The following is a 26,920-nucleotide window of genomic DNA, read 5'->3' on the forward strand; positions in this document are numbered from 1 at the left end:
GCCAAAGACTCTAGGGTGGTATAGAGCACCTATGGGGAAGCTTTTGCTCTCCAGGTGTTGTCGAGCTACAACCCGCATCGGCCCTGGCAAGTGTGGCCTATGGCCAGGGCTGATGGGAGTTGTAGTTCAGCACTGTTTGGTGGGTCAAAGGTTTTCAACCCCTGGTTTAGAGTATCATACCGGAACTGGAGAGACTCAGGTTCCACTCCCTTTTCAGTAAAGAAGCTCAGTGACTCACCTTTGGCCTGGCATTCTCTCTCTGCCTGACCTACTTTGCAGGGTTGTTGTGAGGATAAAATGTGTGTGGAAAAAGAACGATGTATAGTGCATTGAGCTCCTTGGAAGAAAAGTGGGAGGTAAATTTCATGAATAAATTAGGTTGTTATGGTGTGTGGTGTTGTTGACAATAATAAACATTGTAAATAATAATCATGATGCAGTGTTACTAACAGTAATAACAGGAAAGAGTTACTTTGTGTTGTTTTTGTTCTACAAACTGCCTGAGGCAAGTGTTGTAAAATTGCTAACCTTATCTCAGGCAATGTTTGTGAGTCTACATAGCACTCTTCCAGCATTTGCCTTAATATTCTGTAGAACAGGCCTGTAAGGTATGCTGGTTTGATTAGATCCATAGTGTAAGTGTGTGTATTGTGGGAAGGACTGAGTGGTTTGCCCAAGGGTTGCTGGTGAGGCAACTGCTGAGGTTTAATGTGCGGCCCTTTTTTAGCGCTGTGAAGTCTTTCTGTGTCATGCACATATCATTCTATAAACAACACTGCAAGGTAGGCTGGTACCTACTACTCTCATATAATGGTGAGCTGATAGCTAAGATTGACCTTTTCACCCATGGGCCTTCCCAGTTCACCCCATCGTGCTATACCTTGATTGAGGGCAACCTTGAGGGTCAGGAGGTTTGATCTGTGGGTCTAGTGTTGTCTTAGAAGGTGGAGGATTGCTGAGGTTTACCAGTTCTTTAGGGAATGCAGAGTTAAAAAATATTCACCTTGGATTTAGGCTGCAATGTTTTTCTTTTGTAGGGGAAGGCAGATGACTAGGGAGGCTCTTGAGATGGTTATTCATTGCAGTGGTGTGATGTCAACACCCACAGCAGCCTTCACCAACCTGGTGCCCTCCAAATCTTTTGGACTGCAATTCTCAACAGTCCCAGCAAGCATGTGTAGGCTTCCTGGGCTTGATGGGATGTGTAGCCCAAAACCTCTGGAGGGCACCAGGTTGGTGAAGGCCGACCTCATGTTCTGCTCCTCTCTGTGGCTGCCTTTCCCTCATCAGTTATATGGGAGTCCGTAAAATACTTCTGAGGGTGTTATGGAGCTGATCCACTTCAAAGGTGTGAGCACCTTGATGGTAGCCAGGTTTGTGGGCTGAAGCATTTGTGCTAGCTTCTGCAAAGTATCTGTAGGATGCCTGCTGCTTACAAAGCTGGAATGGGATGGAGGAACATCAAAGAGCAGGCTTGTGTGTGTCTGTTGCAAGGCAGCTGATAATTTTGCCTCATAGCATTATTTGGTGGTATGCTTGGAATCTGAAGCAGAGGCTGCAAGGCTGTGTGCACACCCAAGAGGTGCCTGGGCTCCCTCAGGTGTTAGCAATAGGAAGGCTTTATCTATGCAAAGGGTGGGGAATAAACTCAGCCAGCAAGAGATTAGTACTAGCTGGGAGGAGGGTTGGGGGGAAGAAGGAGGTTTTCCTGGCTTTTACAAGAGGGGGTAGTCTTCTTCTTCTGTGTAGAACCTCTTTTACATTCGGTGTTCTAGGAAAGGTTCTAGAGAGGAACTGAACCAGAATTGGGACAATTGATATACAGAAGGAGAGCGCTATCAAGGCTTGGTGGTAGCGTCTGCGGGGTGGGGAGTTAGTGGGATGCTTGTGATTAACCTGATTGTAGGCTGTAGCTCCTTCGATAAAGAACAGGGAGTTTTTGCGTAGCTTAAGTGCCAGGTTCTCTTTGTCCCACAGTGCAGTATGCATAGCAAAGAATGTGAGAGCGTTGTGCTGGAAAGTTATTGGTTGTGGTAGGAGGGAAGGGGCAGAACTCATGGGCCATGATCCACCACACTTAAGGATTTTAAAGTTCCATTTATTTCAGTGGAGGAGTTCAACACAAGGGTTAAATCCCTCCTGTTGAGGCCAAGGGGGCATTAAAAAAGTGCTCAACTCTGGCTTTATTATGTGTCTCCTTGCTGGTTTTATCTTTTTTTCTAATTGTAAAACCTTTAAAAGGGCGGGGTTTTTATGTGGTTTTGAAAGGTTAACAAAAGAACAGTGAAATTCTACAGTATTTGACATTTCTCAATGGTCCCAAGAAATTGCGAAAAAGGGAGAAAAACATTGTGCAACCAAAAAAGAATAAAAGGGAGGGTGGATACTTGCGGCTTGTTGGTAGAGAAAAGAATGGTAACAAATGCATATGCACTGATGTGACTTCGAGGCTCTGTGTCTCGAGGAATATCATTGAAACTGAATGGTTTTTGAAGTTCATACAGAGGATAGGCTTGATAGCTGTCAGAATAGCCTGGTGATCATTGACTCCTTGGCTTGTTGAGAGCTTTACCTTTCCCATAGGTGGCCCATAGAGTATGTGGAAAGTAACTGGTGTCTAGAGAATTTATTATTTATTTAGAATCCTTGTATCCTGCTTTTTATCCCTGGGAGGCTGTGAAGGCAGTTTACAAAAAAAAGTAATGTTTCTATTTTCCCGTTCTAGTCTCAGCCTTCAGCAGTGTGTGTCAAATGGAACACTTGCATTATGATGTTTTGAAACGGCCTGGCCTGGTAAAATACTTTCCATTTAAAACTTCAGTCACAGAAGCTGGCATCTGGAAAAGTTCCATTCTCCCACATAAGAGAGCCCAAACAGCTCTCATCTTTTTCTTGGGTCTATCTTCTTGGTCCGTCTCTGGAGCGGAGCCCATAGTTAAGCCTTTTCCAGCCTGCTGTTCTCCAGGTGGTGTTGGACTGTAACTCCCATCAGCCCCAGCCAGTGGGGGTTGTTGTGTAGAAACATTTGGAGACTGCCAGGCTTGGAAAGGCTGCCATAGTTGGTGCTGGTCTTATAGGTTATAAACAGGCTGTTTATGATATCATCTTCCGTATTACGCTGAAGCAGAGGTAGCCAATGTAGCACCCTCCAGATGTTGCTGGACTACAGTTGTAATCATCCCCGACCATTGGCCATGCTGGTTGTGGCTGATGGGAGTTGTAGTCCACCAAATCTGGAAGAGGCCCCACATTGGCTATCCCTGCTCCATGTACATTGATGGAACTGTATGAATAAATGGCAACAATTTATCCCTCCTCCATATGCACACAACTGCCCGGTCCAGTTTATTGTTATTTATATAGGTTATTTGAATAACAGAATTTGGATTTTCTCTCTAATGTACTTCCATCCTTTCTTCAGATTGTGAGGGTTTAGAAGTACACCTTAAAAGGGGAATGTCATCTTTTGGTGCCATCAGAATTGTCACTGGCCACCATATTCCATGGCTCATGACACTCTTGTGGCCATATAGTATTCCCCTCCCAAAAGTTAGAACAGATCCTAATGGTAGCACCTGGACTACTAATCCTCAAAATGTTAAAATTAAAATCTAGTTGGTCTAAGAGCCAATATTTGCTTCGTTTCCTGCTATCAGCATTGGTTGAGTCAGCGTCGTATTTATACACTCTCTGATAGGCAGGCTGACAAGGAGCTAGGTGCAAGTGAATGAGTGGTCTGGCAGAGGAGGGGTGGGCTGTTATGATGTCCTTCCTCTGCACCCAGCATGGAAGCCACGCAGGCTGCCAGAGAAGAAAAGAGAAGCCCCCCTTCTCCACATCTAGCAGAGAGATGAAAGAGGGGCAGAGCTTGCTGTTCCTCCTTTTCCAGCCCCCAGCAAGCTTATAAACGTTACAGATATTCTTAATATACTGCCTGTTATGAAAAATCTCAAAATGGTTTACAATAAAATCAATTTAAAATACAGCTATAAAACAATAAATGCAGCATCATTAACAGTGAGTACACTATTTAACTAACGTAGTTCTGACAAATGGCTGGCGTCAGTAGTGAGGGAAACGTTCAGCATGAGCTGAAAACTGCACTGCTATTGTTGCGTGTCTTGTCTCTTTGTGGGTTTATTTACAAAGCTGGTTAGAGAGATTTGAGTTTCTCTCCTGGAAGACTAATGTGAATTACTGCCTTCAAGTCGATTCCAACTTATGGCGACCCTATGAATAGGGGTTTCATGGTAAGCAGTATTCGGGGGGGGGGTTTGCCATTGCCTCCCTCTGAGGCTGAGAGGCAGTGACTGGCCCAAGGTCACCCAGTGAGCTTTGTGGCTGTGTGGGGATCTCCCAGGTCCAACACCTTAACCACTACACCACACTGGTGTATCATTTCCCCTTTCAAAATGACTTGCAAAGATTCTAGAGGCAGGATTCTTAACAGGGAATACATGTGTTTATGACTTCTCCAATTGTGTGGTAGATCCTCTTTCTTGTCCAGCAACAAATGTTTATTCTTACAGTTGAAGAGGGATTGGCCAATGTGAAAAGCAAACATTAAACTTATTTATTTTAAAGATGCTTGACTGTTTCTTTGGTGCTTGGTCTCCTTTCTTAGATAAAAACAAACAAAACGACTGTGCTGCTTTAGTTGCATTTAAGGATTGCTGCAGCTACACTGGGTTGGATCTTAATGCTGTGTTGGCGAAGCGTTATATTTCTAATGGGTGTGCAAAAAATGTTGCAGATATGCATATTAGTGTTTGTGTTCCAGGTAGACTTGCCTCCAGAGCTGAATGTTTTTGTTATTGGCACAGAAAATGCCCTGTCCTAAAGGTGGCTTAGGCCAGGTCACCTTTCTTTCACCTTCCTCTGTGCAAACAATGAGCTCTTCTGCCAGTTGTTGAACAGAGAAACTTGTTGAGGTGAGCTGCCTGTATTTGTGTATTTTCCCTCAAAAGGAGGACTTAGAAAATCTCTGAATAAGATAACAAGATCTCTGTCCTGGGCTTTAAAACTCTTGTTAGGCACTCTGCCTTCAGATTGTGCTGTCAAAGTTGCATATCTCAAATTGACAATAGTATTAAGTTTTCTTCCTTTTACCTAGTTTCTGAAATGAGAAAATCCGGTAGGGGCAAGAGATTAAAAACCTGAAAAGCAGGCACCTGTGGAGAAGGTTGGGCTCCCCAGTCTTTTCTGGCTGCTTCTGTGTGATGGTTGCTTTTGTGGTCTGTGAAGGGCCGGTGTAAAATCTACATCTCCATTTGTGTCTTTTTTTAAATAGATGTTGGGCACGGGGCACAGGAAGAACACTTTTCTTTAGAAACCTTCCCCTATTTATTTATTTATTTATTAGATTTGTATCCCGCCCTTCCTCCTAGTAGGAGCCCAGGGCAGGTATAGCTATTTTAGAATGCAATGTAATGTGTGTGTGTGTTTGACCTAGCTTTGAACCAGAGTCAGCCTTTGGAAATTATCTTCAGGTGCAACTTGTTGGTTTAACTATCTTGATTTGGATTAACTACAAGGGAAAGGGAGCGTTAAGTGCTCCTGGCCCCTCCCCATGGCAGGCAGGGGCAAAACAAAAGGCAAATGCATTTAGCTTGCTGAAAAGGGCAAGAATGTGTGTATGTACATGTGCACATGGAAATGAAGCTTTTATTCAGCCAGCCTAGCTGCATGTCCCTGGCTACTTCTGGAGCCCGCCCTCTCCATTCTGGTTCTATTTATTTATTACATTTGTATACCGCCCCATAGCCGAAGCTCTCTGGGCGGTTTACAACAATTAAAACATTAAAAACAAAAATACAAATTTAGAAACACATTTTTTAAAAACACATGCTAAAATGCCTGGGAGTGTAGAGGAAAGTCTTAACCTGGCACCGGAAGCATAACAGTGTTGGCGCCAGGCGCACCTCATCCGAACCATAATTCCATAATTTGGGGCCACCACTGAGAAGGCCCTCTCCCTTGTTGCCAGACTCCCAGCTTCCCTGGAACCCAGAGGAGGGCCTTTGATGTTGAGCGTAATGTACGGGTGGGTTCATGTCCGGAGAGACGTTCCATCAGGTATTGTGGTCCCAAGCCTTGTAAGGCTTTATAGATCAAAACCAGCACCTTGAATTGAGCTCAGAAACATACAGGCAGCCAATGTAAGTGGGCCAGAATCGGTTTTATATGTTCGAACCATCTGGTCCCTGTTACCAATCTGGCTGCTGCATTTTGCACAAGCTGCAGTTTCCGAACCGTCTTCAAAGGCATCCCCACATAGAGTGCATTGCAGTAACCTAACTTGCAGGTTACCAGAGCATGGACGGCTGAAGTTAGGTTATCCCTGTCCAGATAAGGGTGTAGCTGGGCCACCAACCAAAGTTGGTAGAAGGCACTCCGTGCCACCGAGGCTACCTGAGCCTCAAGTGACAGAGGTGGTTCTAGGAGAACCCCCAAGCTATGAACCTGCTCCTTCAGGGGGAATTCAACCCCACCCAGGACAGGTTGGACATCCACCGTCTGGTCAGAAGAACCACTCACTAACAGGATCTCAGTCTTGTCTGGATTGAGCCTCAGTTTATTAGCCCTCATCCAGTCGCACCAGGCACCGGTTCAGCACATTGACAGCCTCACCTGAAGAAGATGAAAAGGAGAAATAGAGCTGTGTGTCATCAGCATACTGATGGCAACGCACTCCAAAGCTCCGGATGACCGCACCCAACAGTTCATGTAGATGTTGAACAGCATGGGGGACAGAACTGACCCCTGCGGAACCCCATACTGGAGGGTCCAAGGTGCCGAGCAATGTTCCCCAAGCACCACCTTCTGGAGCCAACCCACCAAGTAGGAGCGGAACCACCGCCATGCAGTCCCTCCCACTCCCAACTCAGCCAGTCTTCCCAGAAGGACACCATGGTCGATGGTATCGAAAGCTGGTGAGAGATCAAGGAGAATCAACAGAGTCACACTCCCCGTCTCTCTCCCGACAAAGGTCATTATACAGGGCAACCAAGGCTGTTTCCATGCCAAAACCAGACCTGAAACCCGACTGAAATGGGTCCAGATAATCGGTCTTATCCAAGAGTGTCTGGAGCTGGCCTGCCGCCACTCGTTCCAGGACCTTTCCCAGGAATGGAACATTTGCCACCGACCTATAGTTATTAAGATTTTCTGGGTCCAGGGAGGGTCTCGGTCTCACAACCGCCTCTTTCAGGCAGCCAGGGACAACCCCCTCTCGCAGGGAGGCATTAATGTAGTGTAAATAAAGAGCAAGCGGATTTCCTCTGCCCAAGAGGGAATTTTAGATGTTACAGTGTCTGAAAATGGGTCACTCTCCTCCTCCCTCCCCAACTTTCAGAGTGGTTTGGAAATACCTTGACTGTGTAGGGGTGCCCTTCATGTCCCATATTCTTACGAGACACCCAAATATGTCTCTTTTTGCAAGCTTTCCTCTTGCTAATAAGGGTGCCTTGGACTATATGTGCGCACCAAACATCACTTTCCTGCGTAGTCTGAAAGTAATGTTAACTGTTTGGAGCTATACTCTAGTACACTTCCTCAAAAGCCTGTTGTCTTCAAGGAATTAGGGTGTTCTGAACAATGGGGGCATCGAGTTTCAGTTGTTTTAAGTCCTGTGGAAATGCTGTGATGATTATAAATACATAGATGTGGGATGCAAAGCATACCAAGCCGTAAAAGGAGCTACAGAGGGAAGGGCCTGTAATTTCTTGGTTCCCAGATAATGAAACCAAGAGTTCACGTACATCAGCGAGACTTTAGAAGGAGCGAGTTCTTAGAAGGGAGAGCACCTGGTGTCAAGGGAAGGACTCCTGGATCTGGGCCTTCCTACTTGAAAGGGATGATAGAGGTCCCCCACCCCCCAGCTGGAACTAAGAGAGGCCCCCATGCCAGCTCAATCTGCCCACTTTTCTGTGAACTTGCTCCTCTTGTTCTTGCATCAGTGTGGGAAGCGGCAAAGAGCTGCTTTTTGTTTCTTTGTTTTGGCTGCATAGGAGGCTGCCTGAGACAGAGTCAGGCCTTTGGTGCATCAATGCACAGTCAGATGGCAGTGGCATGCCAAGGGTTAAGGCAGGGCATATTCCCAGCCCTGCTGGCAGATTGCTGGGGGTAGACCATTGAGCCCATATAGTTCAGGATGGATAACTCTCCAGGAGCTTGGACAGAGAGTCATTCCCAGCACCTTCCTGAATTGTTTAACTTGGGAGTGGGGAACCTTTTTTCATCCTGAGGACCGCGCTCCCTCATGGGGAAGCTTCTGGAGCTGCCATGCTAGTGGCGAGCGAGAGTCAGAGGCAAATGTGGGTGGATCTCTACACACGACTCTTCACTGTGTATGAATGCCTACATTTTCAGCCAGCAGTTTGTACACACACCCTGATCACCTGCCATCCAGGAACCTAAGCGATCATGTTCTAGCCAAGCAAACGCACTTGAGGAGGGCACGGAGCAGGGCCAGTGAGAGGCGTGGCCCCAGGAGAGTCCCAAGGGCCACATCGGACTTCGGGGTATGAGGTTCCTTACTCCTGATTTAACTAGAGATGGCGGAGATGAAGCCTGGGACCTTCTGCCTGACATGCACTCTTCCACTGCGCTGTGTTCCATTTCTGGAATGAAAATGATTTTCTCCTTTGGCCACTAGAAAATGGGGTGGTTTTCAATGCTAGTCCTCCTCAGAGTATACCCATTGGAGTTAACTAACTTAGGTTCATTAATTTCAGTGGGTCTACTCTGAGTAGGCCTTAGTTGACTGCAACCCACGAACAGCAGGGACATCTTGGGAATGCACCTTATAAAAAATCACACAGAGGTTGGGAAATTGCTGTGAGTGACACTAGCTCTGCCTCAGTTTCAGCACTGTAACCTTGAGGTGGGGAAGGATCTTGTGGGTTGCTTTGCTCTCCCTGTGTCACCCCATCCCACTGGAAGATCTGTCACGGTGTCACATGCTGAAATGATGAGGCCTGCCTTCTTCTGCTACAACTTCTCCTTCAGAGGCCATCTCTAAGATTTAGGGCAGGGGTGGGGGACCTGTGGGGGTCCTCCAGATATTGTTGGTCTCCAACTCCCATCAGCCCTAGCCACTAAGGCCAGCGGTCAGGGATGATGGGAGTTGGAGTCGAACAACATCTGGAGGGCCACAGATTTTCCATCCCTGATCTATGGCATTTTATTGTACTTGTATACCACATCAAATAACAAAAAATCTCTATAATCTGTTTAAAATAAAAATACAATAACAACAAAAAAGCAAACATTCAATTAAATTATCTGAAAAAATGGGATAAAAGCAAGATAAAACATGCTGTTCAGTGCTTTAGGGGCCTTTGGGCCAAAAAGCAGTATATAAATTGTAATGATTTGTAGACCCTTTGCTTAATAGGTGATCAGGTTCTTAATGCTGTGCTTCTTTCATGTTGTGCTGCTATGAATTCAGGAGCATCTTAAGTTGTGACTTTCTGGAAGTACCTTAATTATAAAAATACTTATTTTATTTATTTTTCAGGTACTTTTAATAGAAGCCCATCCATGAGCGAAGCTTCATTTTTTTAAGTCATGGATGACAAAGCCTCTGTTGGAAAAATCAGTGTGTCTTCAGACTCGGCGTCCACTCTTAACAGCGAAGATTTTGTCTTGATTTCCAGGCAAGAGGATGAAACGCCATCCACCAATAACGGTAGCGATGATGAGAAGACAGGTCTGAAGGTAAGCCTGACTAGACTTAGGTGGGAGTTCAGTATCGTACGAATGCAGGAAAGAGTCTCTGAGTGCAGAGAATTGCCACCTGTTCCATTTGTCAGCGGTTAGTTGATTGCTGGAACTGGTTTGTGCATCCTCAAATTATTTTAATTATTTTTTAAACGACTTGAATCATTTTTTATGCTGCTTGTTAGCTGAGAAAGACTCAATAATAAGACAGTCCCTGCCCTTCAGGCTTATGTTGTAAAAGGCGTGTTACAAAAGGAAGAGGTATTGGGAGGGAGGAGGAAGTATGCAAACACGGGCACTAGCTGGCCATGAAGTACTTTGTAACTAAGATCGAGCGTAGGGCTAGGCAATTTTTCTCGATCAGAGGGCTGGCAAGCTTCCTGGGCCTGCATGTGGGGGAGGAGGCAGAACAAAAAGTGGGCATGGCCAGAGGCAGAAGTGGACAGCGCAAGAGATGTGACTCTTGATAGAGTATGCGGCATTCCAGCCATGCAAAAATCAAAAGCACACACATACACAAAATCACTCTATCTAGGCAAGCAAGAGGTGTTACCGCCACTCAGGGACAAATTCCAGCCTGGCGAAAGCATTTGAGGAAAGCATGGGATGGAATAAGTGAGGGGTGCAGCCTGGGAAAGGGGTGTGGCCTGGGAAGAGTCCCAAGGGCTGGGTAGAGGGCACAGGCATTTGACCCTGGGGCTTGAGGTTTCCCATCCCTAATCCAGTGGCGAGACGTCAGTTATAAAGTTCTTATAATGACCAGGCTGAAATTGGATAGAGTTTAAGGAGAGGAGGACACCAAACATTGCTGGTCTCAGAAGAGCCGATGGAGTGGTCCTGCTTCCCTCCCCTCCCTCTGGTGTAATCTGATGGGATGGTTGGTGCCAGATGTCTGTTGAGAGAGGGAAGGTCCATTTAAGTTCTTGAAGAAGATGCTTCCTGCTCGGAGTCTGGCCTGCTTTTGGTCTGGACAAGCTCCTTGTAACATTAGACATGCCAGCACATGACCGTTGAAGTGGCAGTGCTGGTATAGAATGACCAAGCGGAACTCCAGTCATGAGTTCTTGCTCCTAAAGCAGAGCATCCCTGCCTTTTAGCCTCCTACTGTGACAAAAGGGGTAGGGGTTCTTGGAGGATAATTAAATGGGACTTGTCACCTGGCACATGGTTGGGGATGCTTTCCTCTCTTTCCCCCCACAAAGATCAGTAAAATCACTAGTGACTATATCAGGCTTCTTGGGTTTTGTTGGCCTAAAAGAAGAGAATTATAGGCTGTGCGAGAGATATACAGATTATGAGCTTGCTGGTGAGGCTGCCAGGCCAAGGCTGCCACGTAGGGCCGAGGTGCTGGTTAAACATTGTCATTTTAACCAATGACTATTTGAGTGTGGCTAAATATTCCTCCAAGTCCGGAATGCCTTTGTCAGTGGTCACCTGTGTTATTGTAGCATGTCCTCTTATAGCAAAGGCAGGAGTGAGCACCCTTTGGGCCTCTTCCTCCCAGTTCTGAAAGAGTTAGGCTCTCTCGTGCATCAACTTCTCACTTGGTAGTAGCTACCCACAGCCTGCGACTCTTCGGCAGAGCACTGCTTCTGCCCTCTTCTATCCCAGCGCAAGTCCTAGGGCTTGATTGCTTATTCTGGCCTCGTGGTTAACTGTGCCCTGAACGGTCCCAGCAATGGGGCACTGAGTGACTGGGGAGTGTTGACCTAGTGCCACAGCCACGAGGGCCCAGAAGCCTTCCTCCTCCTTGTACCGGTTCTTGAACTATGATGATTAAATGTTCAGTTGATTAAGTGGCACGGTCGGTAGATTCAAGCTTTTGCAGCGCTCTTGATCTGGTAGTGCACAAGGTTTGGTGTATGATGTGCTGGAGAGCCGTGATTTGTAAGGAAACGTGGCAACACTAAACTTGGAGTAAACATTAAATAAGCTCCTCCAGCCCAGTGCCCAGGTGTTTCCTGTTTCTCAGATTAGTTTGCATTTACTCTGGAGTCTAAAGAACAGGCTCCTTCCCAAAGGTATTGTGTTCCCTGTTAAAGGAGTTGGAGTTTGGCCCAGCTCTGCCCGCGGGCAGCCTTCTGAAAAGCAATTCTAGGTCACAGCAATTACCAAACAAAATTCTCTCCCTTCCTGATCTGGAACTAAGAAGTGCCCCCCCCCCACCTTGCCCACCTTTCACCTGCAACATTGGCCAAGAAGGCCAGATGCAGTGTCTGAATCATTGGAATTGCCTTGAGCCATTTCCTACTGCTTGTCTTGGCTGTGGTAATCTGATAGGGTTTGCCGAGTTTGGTCGATTGCCTTCTGGATGCTGAAGGGGGAAGTAGGGAACCTTAGACAGAGTGTTACGGAGAAGCTGAAGCCAGGTGGGGCCCATTAGGTCTCCTCTCCTGTTTCCATCCTCTTTTACTCCACTGAAGGAGTGCATAACTTTGGACTGCGAAAGAGGTGTCTGCTCTTTCTTTTTCAGTGCGAAGAAGCAACTTGCTGAACATAGAACTTGAAGACTGCATGTAGAGTGTTGGGAGAGAGTGATGTGGGGTTTTTTTGGGGGGGGGAATCGTATTGGAAAATTTTCCTGTGCAGATCAGGATAATCTGCATTGGAATGTTTTCTTGTGCCCCAGAGAGTGATCTAATTTAGTGCATTTATTTTATTTGTATTTCGTAAACAATTACTCTGTTTTTTGTTCAAACACACTCCAAGCATTTGATCTGAAATGCTTTGAAACTGCCAAATATGCCTAATATTCTATTTGTAGTGGGCCTCCATTCATTGTGACCAGTGAACTTTTGAACTGGAAAATCTACCAGTGCTTTTTGTGTGTGGGGTGTGTGTGGGGTGTGTGTGGGGTGTGTGTGGGGTGTGTGTGGGGTGTGTGTGGGGTGTGTGTGGGGGGGGGTGTGGGGGGTGTGGGGGGGTGTGGGGGGGTGTGTGTGTGGGGTGTGTGTGGGGTGTGTGTGTGGGGGTGTGTGGGGTGTGTGTGTGGGGGGGGTGGGGGGTGTGGGGTGTGTGTGTGGGGGTGTGGGGGTGTGTGGGGGGTGTGTGGGGGGGTGTGGGGGTGTGTGTGTGGGGGGGTGTGTGGGGTGTGTGTGTGGGGGTGTGTGTGTGGGGGGGTGTGTGTGGTGTGTGCTTAAAAAGATTTCCATGGAAAATGTCCTGCCTCGCATTACTGTTGGGGAAATCTTTTGAATTGGACCTGAGCTCTGATAATAAATCCTTGCGCTGCCTTGATTTGCCTTTAGCACCGCTCTTCACACTTACTTCCTGTTGGTGTGCTTCTGCCAAGAGAGTAATTATTTAGGAACAGTTTGAATTTTTGTTACCTCTAAAGTTGTAGAGTTGTAAAGAGCCTGTATTGCTTAGTTAAAGTGAGCAATTCTAGGCCACATCCATGTCACATGCTTAAACTGGTTTCATGGATATGGCTTCCCACAGGGAGGATGGGAGAAGTCGCATTGCAATGGAGGATAAACACTGGGCCAACTACAAAAAGAAAAAAGTATGAGCTCTGTAGTGGACAGTGGCCAAGAGTTTGTGTGAATGCAAGCATGCAAAGCTTTTTTTCTTTTTAATATCCTCTGCAGGCTTGCTCATGACTTAGAAATGGTTGTTATCTTAGCATCCGCTTTGCTGCTTAATAAGATCATCTTACTGTCTGGGCTGAATGGATGATTTGATTTGTCTACCACTCTGTGGACCTAAACTTGAAGTCTTGTGATCTGTGCCTTTAATATGCTCATTTCATTGTCTGCCTAGCTTGACAAGCGCTTGTTTGTCTTTCCTGTTGTTGCTCCCTGTTCATTTGCTAGACAAGCAACTGCTCCGTCTGTGTACCTGAGTGTGTGTTTGCACTTGTTGGGAAGGAACCATAGCCCAACCCCTGGCAGCATCTCAGCTTCAAAGGATCAGGTAGCAGGTGAAAGAGAAGACCTCTGCCGTGGACCCTTGAGAGCCGCTGCCACTCACAATACTTGCCTCGGGGGACAAATAGTGTGGCTTGGTATAAGGCAACTCCCTGTGTGACATTTTGTAGTAGTAAGCAGTGATTGGGCTGCCAGATATCCAACTGAGCGCACACATCTTTTAATATACCTGTCCTCCTGGGATGATAACTCCTGGGCTTGCTTCTGCGACTGATTTGCTTACACATTCAGAGAGGTTGAAGTGAGTTGAAAAGCCTGACCACCCCCAGCAAGATAAGAATCCGTTGGCCACCACACTTTGATCCTGGCTTGCATTACCAGGTAGATGAAAGCAAGTTCATTATCCCTGGTGGGCCAAGTTCAGCTTCGTAATTGGCAGCCAAAGACCGTAGTCCCATAGTACATTGCAGTGGCTAACAATTTGTCTACTTGTGGCAGTGTTAATAATGATACTGGCACCATTGGCTTGCACACGCATGCACACCTTGTTTGTTCAGCTGCTATCTGCATCCATGTGACATCCTTTCAAACATTATACTGGGGTGGGGGCCCTCTGTCCTTCCAGACAGACTAAACTCCCGTCATCCTTGACCATTGGCTATGCTGGCTGAGACTGATGGGAACCAGAGTCTAGCAATATCTGGAGGCCCAGAGTTTTCCATGCCTGCATTATGCCATATGTTGGATCAGTGTAAGGATTTCTTTCTTGTTCTGGAAACTAGCAAGTCCCTCTAGCTGAAATCTCTCCTTCCTGTTTGGTCTTTAAATATCCTAAAAGTCTCCCTCTTTGGATGTAGTCTTTTTAGAACAGCCCAACAAGAAAAGGTTCTGCTTTAGAGGGTTAAGAGTAAATATATCTTCTGTCTGCCTGACAGACTGGCCTTCTGCTGAGTAAGACCATTAGTCCACCCAGCCCAGTGGCTTCTGTTCTAACTGGCAGGGCCTTGAGCAGAGAGGGATCTTTTCTAGCTCTGCTTTCTGAGGTCCTTTTAACTGGAGGTGCCAGGGATTGACAAGAGACCTTCTGCCTTAAAAGTGGGGGCCCTTCCATTGATTTGGGGGCCTACTCGTACAATCCTGTTGTAATCCTCTTTGAGAACTTGATTATAGAGCAGCCTCTAAACTGGGGGGGGGGTGCTGCCATGATGCCCACGAGGGCTGTGGAGTCGGAGTCGGAAGCAATTTTGGGTGGAGTCGGAGTTGGAGTTGGTAGAAATTACTGACTCTGACTTCAAAATAAAATTAATATATTAATATTAATTTATTAATACTAATACATTAATATACATTTGCCATTTATGAAGGAGTCAGAGTTAGAGTCAGACAGTAGAAAAATTAATATACATTTGCCATTTATGGAGTCGGAGACAGACAGTAGAAAAATAGAGGAGTCGGAGTCGAAGGTTTGACATACCGACTCCACAGCCCTGGTGCCCATGAAAGCCGTCAGTGGTGCCCTCAGAAGTCCAGAATCTGAGCTTTCATTTTTTAAAAAAAGTTAGTCTCTAACCCTCCTAGAAGGCAAATTATGGAGCAAAACATGCAGGTACCCTTCTGCGTGATTTATGTGAAATGAGCCAGCCTGGCTGCTCCTGCCTGTCAGTGTTATTAGCCAGTGAGTAAAATCAGAGCTGAGATTGATAAATGAGTTGTTTGGACACCTGGCAATAGGAATCCCTGGGGTTCTAAAGAGCTGCTCGTTTTGCCCTCACTTTTTCTGCTTCTGTCTTTTTTGTGTGTGTGTGGAATCTCCATAGTTTGCCCTATGAGACCAGGGACTCTTTCTGAATCCAATATATATAGTTAATGTATACAGTACAATGCTATGCATACCTACTCAGAAATAAATCTTTGTGTTTATTGAGGCTTACTTCTAGGTAAGTGGGTACAGGATGGCAGCCTAGGCTTTGGTTTAGGGTTGGCATTGGTGAAAAACAGGGTTCTTGTGCCTTTAATATCTGCATTCTTGTATGGAAATACAATTATGGAAAAAGCTTCTGCGTGACTACTGTCTAATTTTTTGTTATGCTATGCCCCCGTGGCAGCCACTTTGTGACTGGTACCCCCAGTACTCTCTGAAAATTTAAAATGTGCCCACTGGTCCAAAAAGGTTGGTGACCCCTGCACTAAGCATTTAAAATATATGTAAAACTGCTTTGAACTGAGTCAGGTCTAGGTCAGTATTGCCTGCCTGAGGGCAGAGGAACCTCAGGCCCGAGGCAAGGATGCAGCCCTCTGTATCCAGTTCTCCGCACTCCCTGCAAGCCACAGCTCCTCCCACAGACCATACCCTTTACCAGCCTTGCTTTGTGCCCTCCTTGGTTCATTCCACCCAACTGGAATGTGCCCTTGAACTGCGATGAGGCCTCTTGCCTGCCTAGATGGAGAGGGGTGTGTGTGTGTGTGTGTGTGTATTTGTGAGAACCTAAGGCTTTTGTGTGGTGGAACACAGTTAACTGTACAAAGGTAAGATGGTTCCAGCTGTTGCTCTGCCCGCCTTTGCTTTTGGCTCCCAGAAGAATTCCCATGAGTATTGGAACTCTCTGGCTGAAAAAGACTCCGCAGCCCCAGTCTCCTCCTACAGCAGTTCTCCATGTAATTGAGCAGAGGGCTTTTCCCTTCACCTGCATCCTGATTCTTCTAATTGGAGATGCCAGAGACGGGCTGTGAGGCCTCCTCCGTGCAGAGAAGAGCTGCTCCGCCACTGAGCTCCAGCCCTTCTCCAAAGGCTCATCCTCTTGCCTGCAAATTACAGGGCAAAGCCACCTGCTGTCTAATTTAGCCCGACAGGCTTAACCAGATTTCAGGTGGCCATGGTCACTCCTTGTACCGGCACATGAGAGTCTTCCAAGGGGAGGCCATGCATGACTTATTTGTATAAGGCCTCGATCACATTGGCTCTGCGAGCCAGGAGTGGCCACCTTTGTGGCGCAGGAGGATGCCTCCTCCTGCCCTCAAGATGGAAGTGAATGGGTTTAGTTGGCAAGTGCACACCTACTGTTTCTGTAGCTTACTCCCATGTTGACCTGGGGCAAGATAGCTCTTGTCTTCTGTACTGCCGCTTCCCTGAAGCGACTCCTCTAGACTGCTGATCCTCTTTGCTTGAAGGAAGTGGCTGTTACGTAAGTGGGGTGGAGAGTGGATGGAGGGGCTGTTTGTGAAAAGCCTGCTGTGCCCAGTTACTTCTCCTGGGGAGCCTGGAAGAGGTTGCATTCCTGAGCCGTCCCTCATCACCTCTCATTTGAGAGGAAACAACAGTAAATGATGCTTGGCCCCAAACTACCACTGGCCAAGTGTCAGCTCTATGGTCCTCTCCTCGCAATTTCCAGTGCAAGCAAGCTGGCCGATGAGTGGCCAAGGGAACGTGGGAGGAAGAGGAGTTTGTGGTCAGGCAGTGGTGGAGCACCTTTGGGGGGGTCTTGTGGCACAGGGTGGGAGGGAGAAGCCAGGGGGCTCTGCGGGAGGGTGGATTTTGGCAGCGCTAAGGGAGTTTCATGGTCACTATCTGTGAGGGAGAAGCAGAAGCGAGGAGGCATGCATCATATGGCTTTGGGTTTAGTATATCACCATCATCCTATTCTTCCCCCAAAGAACTCGGTGATGTGCCTGGTTCACCTCCTTACCCTCCCAGTAAACCTGTGAAGCAAGTAGTTCCACCTTCTTTTAGGTGAAGACCAGCTCACGGTCACCCAGTACGTTTGTGGCCTGAGCAGAGATGTGAATCTGGCCTGGCCACTAACCACTAAACCTGCCTCCTTAAGCAGGCTCCTCTTCTGAGTGGGTTCCTCTTTGCAATCTTACTCCTGCCCAGGCTAGGACTTGTTTGCGGGCAGGCATGCCTTTGAGTTGGTACACTTATGAGGGACAGGTGGGAAGCAGAAAGCCATGGCGGAATAGGTCTGATGCTGGCTGTGAGGGCAGCCTTGGCTGCGTGGATGTCTGAGAGATCCTGCCTTCGTCTCTGGGTGTGCTGGCGCTGCCTCTTCCCAGTCTGCTTCCACCACTCTAGGGTGCTCAGCAGCAGTCTTTCTGACTCCCACCTGTCACTGAAATCTCTTGGAATTCCGCTGCTGCTGCTCCCAATTTTGTGCCTTTGCGTCTGCTCTGCTGTGCATGCATTTGGAAGTCTGCAGGACTGCTCCTGTGCTTGCATGCTGGAGATTGCAGTGCAAGCTCTGCTTGTCCAAACCTGTTGCATCTTCAGGAGGTGGAGACATTAATACATTTATGTCTTGTTCTTTGTGAGCATTGTAGATACCAAACGAAACCTTCCTGTGACATTCAGTGTCACCCGGGAGAACTGAGAAAACAACATTATTTGGGCTGCTTCTAACTTCAGCCCTACTGATCTGTAGTGTGTGAGTGTGTGTGGTCTCAGTAAAGCATCCATCTGTCCTCCTTTCTCTGACCCCATGCTGCTTTGTTCCCCCAGATTATAGGGAATGGGAGTGAGCAGCAACTGCAGAAAGAGCTTGAGGACATCCTAATGGATCCACCCCTGGAAGACCAATCCAATGACCGAGAACATGAGGAAGAGGAGAACTCCCGTGATGGAGAGGGAGATGAGCTGGTTCTCCTTGAGCCTTCAGCATCCTCCACAATTAACCCGGTGTCCGTGGCGGGACCCCAAAAACCTGAGATGAGTCTGCCGGTGAAACCGGCACAGGGAGGTGAGTTGAACTTGGGGTGGGTTGGTGGGGAAGTAAGAAGGCACAACCAGGTCTCAAGAAGCCCCTGAAAGAAGGAAAGTGTAGGTGCAGGGCAAATATAGGCAAGCTTCTTAAAGGTCCTTCCTCCAAACGCTCCTATTTTGCCTTCCCTTCAAACTGACCTTCAAGGCAGCTAATAAACCATGGGTTGTATCCAGTTAAGTTTTGCTCAGAGTAGACCAAAATTAGTCATGTGCATTAATTTCAGTGGGTCTACTGTGAGTTGGATACAGCTGTATTGGTTTCAGCAACAATGGAACAGCCAGCAAAAAACACTGGATGGATGGAAAGGAGCAACTAAATTCACCCACCTGCAAATGAAAAGGCCTTCTCCATTCTCTGAGATTCAGAGGGTGAGGACAGGGGACGGGAACTTCTTATCACTGGCACCCAGACTGTGGAATTCTCTGCCCTGTAGGAGATCTGGCTGACCGTTTCATTGGGAGTGTTTTAGAAGGCAGGTCAAGATGGCCTTACGAAGTCCTGTCTTTTATGGAAATGGAACTGCCGGCCGATGGAAGTCCTTCCCTGGTGCTGTTTGCTTCTTTGTTGTGAACTTGTTTGATATTTGTTGGTCTAATTTGTTGATTGTGAGCTACCCTGGGGTGGCTTAAGGGATGGTGCAGGCTATAAGGAATAAATCTACCCCAAGTGTTTTCACAAAGGGACACACTCCTTGCTGCTTGTTTGGACGTAAGCAGCTTGGTGAATGGGCGACACTCCCCCTGAGTGGGTGTGGCTTGCACTGTTCTAACCTTTACCAGCAATAATGCTTTTAATTTGTAAAAAAATGAAAGTTGAGATTCCACCCAGCAGATACTGCCTTTTGCACTTCTGTGGTGCCTTAGGAGTGGAATATGCACAAGTTTGGTGTCTCCTAAACAGAGCTTCCACACTTTGCTCCCAGCCAGGGGCTTCATCCTTCTCCTTTCCAGCTTCTTTCTCTTCAAAACTTTCTTTCCCGAGAATGGCGGGTCTTCCACAACACTTTCCCAAAAGATGGGCCGATTTCAAATCATCAAGAAAGGCCAATTTAAACATTTGATTTCAATACAGGCATACCCTGCTTAACGTTGCTTCACTTAACATTGCCTCACTATAACGTACATGCTCCATACGTCCCCACACCCCGCTTAATGGTCGCGCGCTTCGCAATAACGTACATTTTATTGGCATGACGCCGCTGCCATCTAGTGGTGATTGCGTGCAGTACAAGTGAAGACAATTGCTTCACTTAAAGTAGATTTTCACTTAAAGTATACTCTCCGGTCCCATTGCGAACGTTAAGCGGGATATGCCTGTAACGATTCCCATCAACACTACTTCATATTGGTGCAAATCCAAAAATCTGCAGATAAGATAGAGTGTAAATATTCATATTTACACAGTACACAGATTGTTTTTTTGTTTACCTAGAAAAGTTTCCTTTTAACTCATTGTGAATTGTAGAGGTCACCGTGGTTCAGTTTAGCGTTTTAACCATAGAAATTAACTGACTCCCCTTTTATGCCGTCTTGCAGATTCCGAGGAGTCGAGTCCTTTTACTCCAGTCGCTGATGAGGACAGCGTCGTCTTCAGCAAGCTCACTTACTTGGGCTGTGCCTCAGTCAACGCCCCCAGGAGTGAGGTGGAGGCCCTGAGGATGATGTCCATCTTACGAAGCCAGTGCGAGATTTCTGTGGATGTGACTCTTTCGGTGCCCAACGTGTCTGAGGGAACTGTGAGGTACTTGTTCCCTAGGGTGTGGGAGGCTCTGTCAGCTCATCTGCAATTGGCAGTGATATTTGCTAGAAACTATTGCCAAGTAGGTTCTAAGTCACCTTGTGCTTACTATTGGGCAGTATCAAGGCGACCTCCTGAAAGGTGCCTCCCTTGATACACTGGATGTAAAATGTAGCTTGCATTGAATAATGTTTTTCAAGTTTAGTTTATCTCTGCGCTGCTTTCCCACAGTGTCAAAGTAGCTTATCAAAATGCAAAATGTTGGAGGGGTGTATGTGTGTCATGTCCCAGGGGTGCCTTCGGAGCCTAAGGTTCCAGTTAAAGAAGATCTAAGCTTTCACCCACTACTCACCAGTGAAGGCAGGGTTGCAGATGTAACGCAGTCCAAACAAACCACAGAGAATCAGTCACAGTCCAGACTTGATCCAGAGACAAAGTTAGACAACAGTCCAAGGCCAAGATCACAGAGAGCTGAGGCAAGGGGCAACACAGCAAGGCAGGGACCCTAAACCCAGGAACTGGGGGCTGCTGGCGGGGAGGAGGATGGGGATTGCTTACTCATGAGCTGACTGTGTCATCGCTCTTTGGCCTGGACCTGAAGCCTCTGGCTTCAGTGGGCTCAAGGACTGGGGGGGTTGATCCTCCTTTGACAGTTCCAGGGGTTCTCTGTCAGGTATCAACCCAGAGGGCCTCTCAAAGTGATCCTCAGCTTTGGATTCAGAGGCCCCTGCCTACTCCTCTAGGTCCTCAACTGGTGGGGGGTCTGATCCGTCCTTTGCTTACTCTGTGACTGCTACCAGGTCAGGGCTTAGGCATGACGCTGGAGGACCATAATTTGTTACAGAACTTAACAGTACATTCGGATAAGACAAAAACATTTCAACAGATGTAGGATAGATTTCGATATTGAAAAGAAATGATGTAATACACCAGTACAGTGCAGAATCTTGGTTGATGGCAGCCCTGCGTGTGCGTAGCACACATGGGTGCCATCAACCAAAATGGCGGTGGAGGCTTAGGGAAACTTTGGGCGCCATCTTGGTTAAGGGCAGACCTGCACGTGCAGCCACGAAACACAGGACAGAAAGATAGGCAGAGTGAGGGAGTGGGCGGGCGGTGCAATCTGCGGCAGTGTGTGCTGGGGCCTGGGGCAGGCTGGAGCCCAAGGACCCCGGCATGCCTGGAGCCGGCACTGGCTAATGGGCAGCCAGTGCAATTCTTTAAGCAGCAGGGTGACATGCTGGCGATACCCTGCCCCAGTGAGCAGTCTCATCGCTGCATTTTGCATCGGCTGCAGCTTCCGGACCAACCTCACGTATAACGCATTACATTAATGCCTTTCCTGCAGCAGGACACCCCAGTGGCACCACGATTCGATGTCTGTGCATTATTGTAAGAACTGGTAGACATCGTCAAAGCATTAGGAAAGTGCTGATTGTAATTGTATTGTTACTGAAATATGTTGCTTTTGCTTTTTTAAGAAGGTTAATATTTTATTATTTATTTGTTTGTTACATTTATACCCCGCCTTTCTTTCACCATGGAAGCCAAGGCAACATACATGTGGTTCCCAAGCGGTCTCCCATTCAGGCACTGACTAGATCCAAACCTGTTTACCTTCAGCAAGGTGGTGGCCTCATGTGCCTTCAAACTATAGCTTTTTGTTGTTTAAATTTTTGTAAACTGAATTGTTCTTTTCTGATGTGTATTTTGTATTTGTGTTTATTTTTTGTGAGCCGCCTTGAGGGTCTTTTTGGCCAAAAGATGGCATAGAAATAAACCGTAACATAACAGTAATTCATCCTGGAGGTTACCAGTGCATGGACTACAGTGGTCAGGCTATCCCAGTCCAGAAACGGCTGCAGGTGTTTTACCAGCTGAAGCCAGGAAAAGACACTCCTAGCCACGGAGGTTACCTGGGCCTCTAGTAACAAAGATGGATCCAGGAGCGCACCCAGACTATGGACCTGCTCTTTCAGAGGAAGTACGACCCCATCCAAAGATTTTAACTATGCGCTGTGTGGAGAGGTACCTCACATGGGAAGGTCTTTCTGCTTTGAAGAAAGAACATCCATTCCAGAATGCAGCTGTGGAACTAGCTAGAAACTCTCTTGAGCAGATTACCAGAAGGGGAATTCTAGATGAGCACTTAGCAAGTGGTAACTTGCTACTATGTTTGCAAGCTTGCCCATCCGTAGCACTCTGTGAAATGGTTAAGAGACACTTAATCATTCCTCCACTGATCCGGATGACTCAGGTGTGGACTCGCCTCACCACTTGACAGAGTGAAACAGCTGCCCTGTGACAAGTTACCTTTTGGTCACCAAATCAACAATGCCGTATGCACCCACTGTATCTCACTTAGGTTAAAAGCCTTCCATGTCATGAGTCCCGCGGAGAACTCTTGGCAGGACTGGTCTGAGGAGGGCGAGGTTTGGGATCCATGGGTGGTGCCCAGTGATCTGGGTGCTGTGGATGAGGATGTTGGGGAGGAGCTCAGTGCCTGCCTCTTGATAGCCCCTCCTCTGAGGTGGATGAGGAGCTTAAGCCACTGGCCCCTCTGATCACACCTCCAAGCCCTCAGGAGGGAATGCTGGCGACAGGGTAGGAGGGGGATCTGTCAGGGTCTTCCCCACCCCCTTCACCATGGACACGCCATAGGTGGTGCAGGTGCAAACAAACTGAGCCGTTAGCCAGTCTCCCCATAGGAGAGCCCGCTTGCTTGTCCAGTCCTTAGCTGAGAGAAAAGGCCTGTGAAAGTAGCTGTGCCCACCCCGTCCTTAATTAAGAGGATTCAGGGGGCGGGTCAAGTGTTGCGACAACATCTTCACTTGAGTAGCCACGCTGAGTAGTGCCTTGTAAGCTGACCTGTGTTCCAGTTGTGTGCCAACCTGTAGATTTAAAGCCCTTGGCAATAACCGAGCGGAGAGTCCTGTTTCTGATTCTGTTGATGGGAGACATTTTGCCTTTTTGTTACACTATAAAACAGCTGTCAGCCGGCTAGAGAAAGCTAGCTCAAATGAGGGTTAATCCACTGATTAAATCTGCATTAGTGTGCATATAACTGAAACAATCTCCTTGAAGAAAAAAGTTGGTTTTGTTTCCCCCTCCTGTAGTCTGTGCATGTGCCACAGCTGGCGTCCATGTCTTAGGAGAGGTGTTCCCTTTGGTGTACGAGTGAAGGGGATGCTTCTTCAAAGACGGTGCCTGCCACCTCCAATTTTGGTAGCAGTAGCTGCTACTACTACTTTTATCCTGACTTTTCTCATTGAGCATTGTGGCCAATGTAGCACAACGTCAAAGTAACAGTGGTACACGTATTGGTTTTGCACCAGCAGAACATTATTGCGTGAGAGAATGGCTGGTAACTTATTGCATGAGAGAATGCCTAAGCAGGTTGCTGGTAACGTCATTGGACAATAGATTGTGAATCTGTTGCATAACATGTTTCTGCTAGCAGAACTGCTGCATTGGATTTCTGTGCTGCGCAGCATTAAAACTTTGCTAGCGCAAGAGCCCTTGCCGTAGCGGACAGAGTACCCTAGACACAGCCCAGTGAGCCAAGAGTGGCTAGCATTAATAAGATACGGAATGAAAACAAAGTTAAAACCACGATATACAAGAAAATATAACAGCATACGACAGTCTGCAGTGTTCAAGACACCAGAACAGAAAGCATGTGAGACCAAGTCAACAGTTGGACAAGTAGGGCTGTTTGCGCTATGCTCTCAAGGCCTAAGTCTCCCCATCCTACATTTTTTTGATTTTTGTACCAAAATGCAAAACCTTGCTAAAGCTTCCTCCTAAAACAGCACCAGAGCTAAAGCTTTCTTTCTGAGCCTTGCAAAGAGACTCCAGTTCAGTGAACAACCAAAGCAGATGTCACTGAAGAGTGAGGGACGTACGACTCTCTCTCTCCTCCCTCCCCCTGCAAGCACTGGTTAACCTGGCATTTCCAAACAGAATATTCTAGATATGTTACAAAGTGAAACAAGAAAACCGAGAGCAAATCTGTATTTTCAGAGCCATCCAATAGGTCATGATGGGCTTCAAGTTTGACTATCCCTCCATCAGGAAAGCATATGCTTGCTTGAAAACCTCCTTTACTTGCTCCAAGGAACGCTGTAAAAACATTGAGTGAACATTAAGGCAAAGATGTTCTTCTGAGTACTGGCATTAAAAATAAACTATTTGAGTTGCTTGATTTAATTAAGAGTACATCTTTATTTTTAAAATTAAAAAATGTTCTGTTCAATTAAATAAACCAGTTAACTGATTGAAGATTGTATCCATAATGTAAATATTTGCAGTTTGTCTGTCTGAAAGCCGAAAGATTTGCAGTTCACTCCTTTTCCTCACTCTTTTGATAGATTGCTGGAACCCCCGACAAACACTGAAATAGCCAACTACCCCATTTACAAGATCCTGTTCTGCGTGCGAGGGCATGATGGAACCCCAGAAAGTGACTGCTTTGCTTTCACTGAAAGCCATTACAACTCAGAGCTCTTCAGAATCCACGTCTTTCGATGTGAAATCCAAGAAGCTGTAAGTTGAGCATTTGTTTTGCATTAGGAAGGTCCTAGGCTCAATCCCTGGTGATAGTGCTGGGAAAATCCCTGTATTTCAAAACCTAGAGCCAGCCTGTATACTGTAAGCCCAGGGGTTCCCAAACCTGTGATCTGCAGACCACCAACCATCAGCGAGCTCCATTCAAGTGTTCCACAGCGTGTCTGTAAAACTACAGTTGAAAATCATGCAGCATCTCGCACAGTGCATGATCATGACACTTGCTACAACAAGCAGAAAAATCATTAAGAGGTTGGCCAAGGCCTTCAGTTTTCAAGTGGTCCATGGGAAAGGTTTGGGAATCCCTCGAGTTCACGACGCTGAGCTGGAAGAGCCAATGGCCTGTCTCTATATAAGGCAGCTTCCTATTTTCCTCTTGAGGTCTGGAAAGTCTAGTAGGTATATTTTATGTATACAGCCACAAAAGTGGCTGTATACTGTAGCCAGCATGGATTTTTCTCATTTCCAATGTTAAATTGAAAATATCTCCCCATGCCGTTCTGCTGCTTCCCTTAAGCTCATTTCAAAACAAAAACTTATAGTCCTGAACTCAGAAATGCTTGCTTAACAACCCTCTAAATTTTCATGGCGATACACAAAACAGTCAGAGAATCCAGAGCTCAAAGTGTAAAAAGAGAAAAAAATCCCAGATTCCTGTTTTCTGTCAGAGTTCTCATAATTTGTTGAAATTAATTAAAAATCAGACATGTTCACAGACTAGCTATAATCCTATTACTGACTTTGCCCCATACTCTGACCTTCATCTTCTGCAGTTTAAATTTTTTTAAAAAATCATGGCTGATTTTTAATTAATTTGAGAAATTAAACATTAAAGTGAATGATAACCTGGGCATGCTCAGTAAGAACCAATGGCCAGTGTTCTAAAAGCCAGACTCACAGCTGCTTGGCTTGGCTAATGTGGGGGCCACACTCACACCTGACCTTTATTTCACTTTAGACAGTCACGGCTTCCCCCAAAGAATCCTGGAAAATGTAGTTTGTGAAGGGTGCTGCTGAGAGAAGACTCCTATTCCCCTGACAGAGCTCCAGTGGCCAGAGTGGTTTAACAGTTAGCTGCTCTGATTGAAGCTCTGTGAGGGAACAGGGCATCTCCTAGCAACTCTCAGCACCCTTCACAAACGACACTTCCTAGGATTCTTTGGGGGAAGCCATGACTGTCTCAAGTGGAATAAAGGTCTGGTGTGGATGTGGTCAGTGACAGCTTTGGTTTAAATTTGAGTGGGAGATTACATGTGCCTGCTGTAGAATAAAAAGGTGGGGGAAATGCTGAAAAGCAATGATACTGTTCACAATGTTTTCGGAGCCTCCCTTTTGCCCAGTGCCCACCCACCCAATCTACATATTACCAAATTCTTGCAAGCTGTACAGGAAGTGGATTGGACTATGAAAGACCAACCCAAATTGTGTTTGCATTTTTACAGATTTGTAGGGCAGTACAATATCTCAGAGAGGAGGTCAGGTCTCCTGCTTCCCTGGTGCATTCATGATAGTTGCGCAATTTCCCTGCTTGTTAAAGTTAGATGGAAAGATCAGTTGGCTATAGGTACATTCTTAAACCACAAGGATTTTTTGTCTATTAGTGAATTATTAATTAAATATATATCCTGCCCTTATCCCTGAGCAAGGAATTCCTCCCCCAACCCCAGCCAGGGAACCTTCATTCCCCACCACCACATCCAGCTCTGACCAGGGAATCTCCTTCCTCCTCCTTATTGATATTAGTAACTGCAATGATGCTAATCTTTATTTGTGCTGACAACTTGGCAACGTATCCTACTTTGTTTATTTTGTGCAAGGTTCATTAAACTGTGGCTGTGATCCTGTCCTTATTCTTTCTGTTGATAAGCAGCAGCGTTGCTGAGAAGGATTTAATGGTTTGCACTTGGAGGTGGAATAAGTTCCTAAATTCTGGTGCAAATTTCTGTTTTGTCCCATAGTCAAAGACTTGGGCTGCAACCATGTGCATACTTAACCTGGTAGTAAGCCCCATTGAACACAGTTCTGAGAAAACATACATAGAATTGAAGGGAGTTTGGAGAAGCCTAATGAAGGCAAAAAAAAAAAAACGCTTTTAGAAGGCAAACATGTTGCCTCAAAATGGAGAGGGCCGGTTAATGTAGCAGTTGCAATGGCCACCTTCCCCCTGGTGTGCTCCAGATGTTTTAGAGTACAATTCCCATCATCCCTGGCCGTTGGTCATGCTAGATGTGTGGAAGGCACCAGGTTGGGGAAAGCAAAAGCTTTGTGACA

General features: G+C 46.6%; 1 protein-coding gene across 1 annotated transcript in view; it reads left to right on the forward strand.

Moving 5' to 3' along the window:
• The window catches only part of RABGAP1 (RAB GTPase activating protein 1), a 130,517-nt gene that overhangs the window by 1,192 nt on the left and 102,405 nt on the right, over positions 1–26,920 (forward strand). The window contains exons 2-5 of the mRNA XM_061603546.1: positions 9,521–9,720; positions 18,085–18,322; positions 19,882–20,086; positions 24,454–24,628. Coding sequence (XP_061459530.1) covers positions 9,571–9,720; positions 18,085–18,322; positions 19,882–20,086; positions 24,454–24,628 — 768 coding nt within the window. The 5' untranslated portion in view covers positions 9,521–9,570. The remainder of the gene's footprint in view (positions 1–9,520; positions 9,721–18,084; positions 18,323–19,881; positions 20,087–24,453; positions 24,629–26,920) is intronic.

The sequence above is a fragment of the Rhineura floridana genome, chromosome 20 (assembly GCF_030035675.1).
Source record: "Rhineura floridana isolate rRhiFlo1 chromosome 20, rRhiFlo1.hap2, whole genome shotgun sequence".
Classification (NCBI taxonomy): Eukaryota; Metazoa; Chordata; class Lepidosauria; order Squamata; family Rhineuridae; genus Rhineura; species Rhineura floridana.